We start from the raw sequence: 7,962 nt of genomic DNA on the forward strand, positions 1-7,962 counted from the left end.
TTTGCGGAGACTCGCTCTGTTGCCCAGGCTGGAGTGCAGTGGTATGATCTCGGCTCACTGCAACCTCTGCCTCCTGGGTTCAAGCAATTCTCCTGCCTCAGCCTCCTGAGTAGATGGGACTGCAGGCACACGACACCACGTCCAGCTAATTTTTGTGTATTTAGTACAGACAGGGTTTCACCATGTTGGCCAGGATGGTCTCCATCTCTCGACCTTGTGATCTGCCCGCCTTGGCCTCCCAAAGTGCTGGGATTATAGGCGTGAGCCATTGTGCCTGGCTGGTTCCTCTCTCTTAAGTGCCCACGTGCATCCTTGATGTGTGTACGCACACACACAGGGTTTCTTATGTAATTAAGTCAAACATGGGCTTCATGGGCTATATGAACAATACAGCCAAACCCAGACCTCAAACATGCCAATTAATAAAGACAAACCAGAAAATTAAGGTCATGGGGCTGTATTCTGCATTTTCAGACCAATTTTTCTTGTCAATTTACCTTTCTGTTTTTAAAATACACACAATAATTTACTTAAATTCAGTGTACTACTCACTTGTCCAGAGAGTTGGAATCTCAACGTGTGTTTCATGTGAGGCTCCTTAAGAGGGTGGCATTCAACATCCCAAAACTGGGCATAATCCCCTCTACCTCTGGGCAAAAATGTGATGGAGACCTACAAAATACATACAGAGAGAAATTTAGACAACTGATCATTAAATGCAGTGGTAGCTAGATTACCAGTTCAAAGATTTGGTATGAACAAAGTTAAAGAACAAATGCTTTTGCATTGGCTCGTTTTCCCACTAATTGAAAGAATTTGGACAATTTCATTTCTAGTGGGTTTGTTACTATACCAGATCTAAAACACGTTTTTGCTTAAGGCTTTATATAACATATTCCTTAAAATGTACAATAAATGCTCTACTGTCGGGGGAAATGTTAACAGAAAGCACTAAAGCTGTCAAGCACAAGACCTACACGAGAAAGGTCCAACCACAGACCCTCAATCATCTTCTCTTGAGTGCTTATGGAACCCTCTGCCGGCCAAGCAGTACCAGGACAAAGGCCTGGCAGTGGCCCGGGAGCTGCAGAAGACTGACAATAGTGGTAGGATGGCGGCTGCAGGAGGCTGAGCAAGACAAATGTCAGACGCTCCACAGTGGCAGCTCGCATTATGATTAGATTCCAAATGTCAGTCACAGCCAGTGACCCTGGCCACACAGCTCAGTGATAAACACACTCTGCATGTGTATAATCTATAAAAACCTCAATTATGAGAAAATTGTAATGTTTAAAAACACTATACCGTTTACCAATATTAAGAGCCTTAGCTCTATTAAATAATTCAGTGTTGATAATACTGATCACTAATTAGGTTAACAATGAATCAGGACTTCTGAGTCAACTCAAACATTAAAACACCTAAGTGGCCTAATTTCTGCCCAAACAGAACCTTAAACATAATAACCCAGCAAGCCTGAGCTCATGGCTTCTGGGAGCCTAAAGACAAAGGCAGGACTGGTCAGGGATAGTAGAGCATCTAACTAGAGAATTACACCACTATGGACTTGGACTCTGAGAAGATGAAGGAAGGAAAGGGTAAAAACCAACGGAAGGGCTAAAAACCACCAGAAAGAGTAAAAACCACCACTGGGGACTACAGAACTATGAAATCCCAACTACATCTCTTCAAATACCAAAATCACAACAGAACAGAGGAGGAGAAAACTATTATTACTGCATGTTACACCCTAGGCACATACTGGGAACTTTAACATTCAGTATCTCAGCTAATCCCCTGGCAAGCATGCTCTATTTTCTCTCTATAGATTTGCCTATCCTAGACATTTCATATAAATAAAACCACACACCTGTGAGCTTCTGTGACTGGCTTCTTTCACTTAGCATAATGTTTTCAAGGTTTATCCATCTGGATATAGCATGTACCAGTAACTCCATTCCTTTTCACTGCCAAATAATATTTCATTTTATAGATATACCAGATTTTGTTTATTGATCCATCAATTTGGGTGATTCCCACTTTTTTGTCTTCTGTAACACTGCTGTGAACACCTGTGCACAAGTTTTTGTTTTAAAACCTACTTCAACTTTTCTAGTGTACATCCAGAGATGGAATTGCTGGGTCATACAGTAATTCTGTTTGGCTTATTGAGAAACTGCCAAATTGTTTTCCACAGCAGCTGTACCATTTCACATTCCCACCAGTAATGTATGAGGGTTCCAATTTCCCCACATCCTCACCAATATTTGTTATTTTGTTTTTTAACTCACAGCCATCTTAGTGGGTGTTAAGTGATACTTCATTTTTCGATTTGACTGCATTTTGCTAATCACTAGGAATTCTAAGCATCTTCTCATATGTTTATTGACCACTTGTATGTTTTCTTCGGAAAAATGTCTATTCAAATCCCCTGCTCATTTAAAAAAATTGGATTACCTGTCTTTTTACTGGGTTGTAAGAATTCTTTACAAATTCTGGATACAGGTCCTTTGTCAGACATATCATTTGCAAATTTTTGTCCCTATTCTGTGTTGTTTGATGCACAAATGTTTTTGATTTTCATAATTCACCTACTTTCGCTTTTGTGGCTTGTGCTTTCCTGGCGTCACACCTAAGAAACCAATGCTTAACCTAAGGTTATGAAGATTTATTCCTATGTTGTCTTTTAGAGGTTTTATAGCTTTAGGTCTAATGTTTATGGTCTAAGGTTGATGGTTGATTTTCAGTGAAATCTCTGTATATGCTACTAGGTAAGAGTGATGGTTAGTATTAGGTGTCAACTCGATTGGATTGAAGGAGGCCTAGATGGTTGCTAAAGTATTGTTTCTGGATGTCTGTGAGGGTGTTCAAGAGAGGAGACTGACATTTGAGTCTGCGAAGTAGAAGGAAGGTCCACCCTAATGTGGGTGAGCACCATCCAATCAGCTGCCAGTGGGCTAGGAGGAGGCAGGTGGAAGAAGGTGGGATAATCTTGCTTGCTGAGTCTCTTGGCTTTCATTTTTATCTCGGGCTGGATGCTTCCTTCCGTTCCTCCTGTCCTTGGAAATCAGACTCCAGGTTCTTCAGCCTTTGGACTCTGGGATTTACACAAGTGTTTGACCAGGAACTCTTGGGCCTTTGGTCACAGACTGAAGGCTGCACTGATAGCTTCCCTCTTCTGAGGCTTTTAGACTCAGATGGAGCTGCTACTGGCTTCATTCTTCCCCAGCTTGCAGATGGCCTATCATGGGACTTTGCCTTGTCATTGTGTGAGTCAATTCTCCCTAATAGCCTCCCTTTCATATATACGTGTATCCCATTAGTTCTGTTCCTCTGGAGAAACCTAATACAGCAAGAGTCTACACTAGTTCTTTTGCATGTGGTTATTCAGTTCTCCCAGGCACTATGTGTTGAAAAATATTCTTTCCCCATTGAAGTGCCTTGGTGCCCTTATTTAAAAAAAAAAAAATCAATTAACTATAAATATTATGGTTTATTTTGGGATTCTCAATCCTATTCCACAGTTCTACAGAATTGTCAATACCACACTGTTTTGTGTAGTGTGGCTTTTTAGAAGGCTTTGAAAACAGGAAGTGTAAATCCTCCAACTTTGTTCTATTTCAAGATTGTTTGATTATTCTAGGTCTCTTGTATATCTACATATATTGCAGAATCAGTGTTTCAATTTTAAAACAAAACCCAGCTGGATTTATTTTTAAATTAGTTTTTCTATGTTTTATTTAACTAAATTTAGATTCTAATTACAACTGTGCACTAAATCTTTGAACAAAGAATAAAGTGTGCTTAGATTTTGGTGTAATTTTTTGTGGGGCAGGGGACAAAGTTATACAATGGTATAAGGTATATAAATTCTCAGGACAACCCATAAAGACCATTTAGGAAAACATATTTGAGGGATTCATGAAAGAGGGATTTTAAGTCTTTGATACTTAAGTCATTCTTTTTTTAACACATTTATCTTTATTTTTATTTATTTATTTATTTTTTGACATGGAGTCTCACTTTGTCACCAGGCTAGAGTGCAGTGGCTCGATCTTGGTTGACTGCAACCTCTGCCTCCTGGGTTCAGGCGATTCTCCTGCCTCAGCTTCCCAAGTAGCTGGGACTACAGGCATGTGCCACCACGCCCAGCTAATTTTTATATTTTTAGTAGAGATGGGGTTTCACCATCTTGGACAGGCTGGTCTTGATCTCTTGATCTTGTGATCCACCCTCCTCGGACTCCCGAAGTGCTGGGATTACGGGTGTGAGCCACCACGCCCAGCCTTATCTTTAATTCTTTTAAAAATGTTTTGAATTTTTGATTAATCTCATTCTGCTAGATTCTCCCTTCACAAATGCTTTTTGTGTAAAATTGCCTTTTTCCTGCCTTGGTCAATTTTGCCAAAGGTTTGTCTGTATTATTATTTTTTTCCAAAAAGCACCTTGGGATATGTTAATCTTCTCTTGTTTCTTTGTTTTGATTATATTTTGCTTTGGAACATTTTTTTTTCTTCTTTCTTCGGATTTATTCTGTTATTTTCACCACACTTCAATGACTGCTTAGCTCATTAATTTCAGTTTCTTTTTTTCTTTTTAAAATAGATGCATGACACCTGTATCTTTACCACTATGGGCCTATTGTTGTTCCGGTTTTTTTTCTTTTTCAACTTTTATTTTAGATTCAGGGGTACATGTGCAGGTTTGTTACCTGGGTATATTGCACAATGCTGAGGTTTGAGGTATGAAAGATCCTATCACCCAGGTACTGAGCATGGTACCCAATAATTAATTTTTCAGCCCCTTTCCCCCTTCTAGTAGTCCCTAGTTTCTATTGCTGCCATTTTTATGTCTATGAGTACCCAATATTTGGCTCTAACTTGTAAATGAAAAAATATGGTATTTGGTTTTCTATTCCCGTGTTAATTAGCTTAGGATAATCACCTTCAGCTGTATCCACGTTGCTACAAAGGCATTTGATTTGATTTTATAGTTGCACAGTATTTCATGATACATATTTACCATTCTACCATTTATTTATCCAATCCACCCATTGGTGAGCATGGTGATCAATGGTGGATTGATCCATGTATCTGATATTGTGAATAGTGCTGCAATGAATGTGCAAGTATCTTTTTAGTGGAACAATTAGCTTTCTTTTTGATATATATCCAGTAGTGGGATTGCTGGTTTGAATGGTATTTCTAAGTTCTTTGAGAAATCTCCAAACTGTTCTCCACAGTGGCTGAACTAATTTACATTCACACTAAGCGTATAAGCATTCCCTTTCCTCTGCAGCCTTGCCAACATCTATTGTTTTTTGGCTTTTTATTTTATTTATTTTTTTGGAGACAGGGTCTTACCCGGTCATCCAGGCTGGAGTGCAGTGGCACAATCTTGGGTCACCACAACCTCTGCCTCCTGGGTTCAAGCCAACCTCCCACTTCAGCCTCTCAAGTAGCTAGGGCTACAGGTACATGCCACTATGCCCAGCTAATTTCTGTATTTTTTATAGAGTTTTGACATGTTGCCCATGCTGCTGACTTTTAATAACAGCCATTCTGACTGCTGTGAGATGGTATCTCATTGCAGTTTTGATTTGCATTTCTTGATGATTAGTGATGTGGAACATTTTTTCATGTTTGTTGGCTGTATGTCCTCTTCTAAGAAGTGTCTGTTCATGTATTTTGTTCATTTTTTAATAGGCTGATTTGTTTTTGGCTTGTTCAATTGTTTAAGTCCCTTATAGATCCTCAATATTAGACTTTTGTCAGATGTATAGTTTGTGAATGTTTTCTCCTCTTCTGTAGGTTGTCTGTTTACCCTGTTGATAGTTTCTTTTGCTGCGCAGAAGCTCTTTAGTTTAATTAGATCTTATATGTCAATTTTTGTTTTTGTTACAAATGCTTTTGAGAACTTGGTCATAAATTATTTCCCAAGACCAATGTCCAGAATGGTGTTTCCTAAGTTTTCTTCTAGGATTCTTATAGTTTGAAGTCTTACGTTCAAATATTTAAACCATCTTGAGTTAATTTTTGTATATGGTGAAAGGCAGGGGTCCAGTTTCATTCCTCTGCACATGGTTAGCCAGCTATTCCAGCACTATTTATTGAATAGGGAGTCCTCTCCCCATTGCTTATTTTTGTCGACTGTGTTGAAGAGCAGAGGGCTATAGGTGTGTGGCTTTATTTCTGGGTTCCCTATTCTGTTCCATTGGTTTATATGTCTGTTCTTGTTTTGCTACCATGCTGTTTTGGTTACTATAGGCTTACAGTATAGTTTTAAGTCAGGTAGCACAATGCCTCCAGATTTGTTCTTTTTGCTTAGGATTGCTTTTGCTATGCAGGCTTTTTGGTTTCATATGAATTTTAGCATAGTTATTTCCAGTTTTCTGAAAAATGACGCTGGTATTTTGATAGGAAGAGCATTGACTATAGACTGTTTTGGGCCCAGCGGGGGTTTTGATTGGGACTGTGCTGAATATATAGATCAATTTAGGGGGCACTGATGTCTTAAAAGGTTAAGTCTTCTGATCCATTGATACAGGATGTCTTTCTTTTTACAATCCTTTCTCATATGTTGAACTTTATTTGAGCAATGTGTCTATCCCCTGCTCTTCTGCTTTGCTTCTGTTGTAGTTTGGGAAATTAACTAAACTACACATGTAGAACTGTATGTCTTTCCAAAAAAAGTGAGAAACAGTCTGAAAGCCTGTTATACAGACCCAGTAAAGTGCAGTTTGCAACAACTGCTATAGCTGCTTCAAGATTCTTTTACAATCAGCTCTGAGTTCACAGCTACATTCTATAACTTACTGTAAGTCTGAGTGTCTGAATAAATGAGCCAATAAATTTCAGTAACTAGAATGCAAAAATATATTACTGAGGCCAAGTGGATGACTAGTGTTATTAGGAGACATTTGAAGGGAACATGTCAGGTCTAGAAATGAATTAACATTTAAGAGGGTCATAGTAGCTGGAGGGATCTGTCACCCATGAAGATATGCTGTTGACTATGCCATGAATACCAAGCTATTTTTGAGTAATGGCAGGTTTTTCTGGCTACGGCTGATAGACAAAACTCTTGTCTCCATCAGTGCAGTACAACTGTAAGCACTGGCAGTCTGTGGTCTTTACTGTTAAGGGTGCCGTTTGTTAAGCTGACCATTTTTTCATACTAAGACTATCTGCTGCAGCACATTGCAAGTGAGGCAGGCTCTTCTCTCATGTGCACACTGGCTCTGTGAGTAGCACTGCTCTAGGTTAAACAAGCTAAAATGGGTAGAATCAAATAAAGCACTTCTGGACAATTTACATGATGCTCTTACTAACTGCCTATGGAAAAAAATATCAAAACCTACTTTTTGTGTCCCATGGCTTTCCAGTAGACCAGAAATAGGGGAACATCTGAATGCTGCATAGGTGGCTCTAAAAACATCTCCACTTTCATCAACTCCCTGCAAAGCAATCATTTAAACAAATTAAAAACCATGAAGCCAATGGATCAATCCCACAGAGACACTATTACCTCTATGGCTGTTAAGAACACACTAACACACTTAGCAGTGAACAAGGAGAGTGCAAGGTATTCCCAAAATGGGAGTGCTACCTCACTGAGTTCTGCACAAGGCCATCATGCTGACTTATGTCACCAAAGGTGAGGTCATACAAGGTGACTTTTATCACTTCCCTAGCTATAGTGATCTTTATGGAGAAGCTCATAATGTTAAACAACTATCTTTTCCTCAAAGACTCTGAAGACTCTGTTGAATGTGCATTTTAATAACTATGCAATGCCAGTTTTTTATTTTTACTTTTATTTTTTTAAGACAGGATCTGGCTCTGTTGCCTAAGCTGGAGTGCAGTGGCGCAATCATGGCTCACTGTAGCCTTTACCTCCTGGGCTCAAGTGATCCTCCTACCTGAGCCTCCCAAGTAGTTTTTAATTTTTTCACTGTAGGTC

At 39.2% G+C, this 7,962-nt stretch overlaps 1 protein-coding gene across 1 annotated transcript in view; it reads right to left on the reverse strand.

Annotated features, from left to right (window-relative positions):
* CEP192 (centrosomal protein 192) overlaps positions 1 to 7,962 on the reverse strand; it is a 132,316-nt gene that overhangs the window by 10,419 nt on the left and 113,935 nt on the right. Inside the window, exons 40-41 of the mRNA XM_037727845.1 lie at positions 7,361 to 7,456; positions 553 to 672 (exon numbers count right to left, since the gene is read on the reverse strand). Coding sequence (XP_037583773.1) covers positions 553 to 672; positions 7,361 to 7,456 — 216 coding nt within the window. The remainder of the gene's footprint in view (positions 1 to 552; positions 673 to 7,360; positions 7,457 to 7,962) is intronic.

The sequence above is a fragment of the Cebus imitator genome, unplaced genomic scaffold (genome assembly GCF_001604975.1).
Source record: "Cebus imitator isolate Cc_AM_T3 unplaced genomic scaffold, Cebus_imitator-1.0 Scaffold242, whole genome shotgun sequence".
NCBI lineage: Eukaryota > Metazoa > Chordata > Mammalia > Primates > Cebidae > Cebus > Cebus imitator.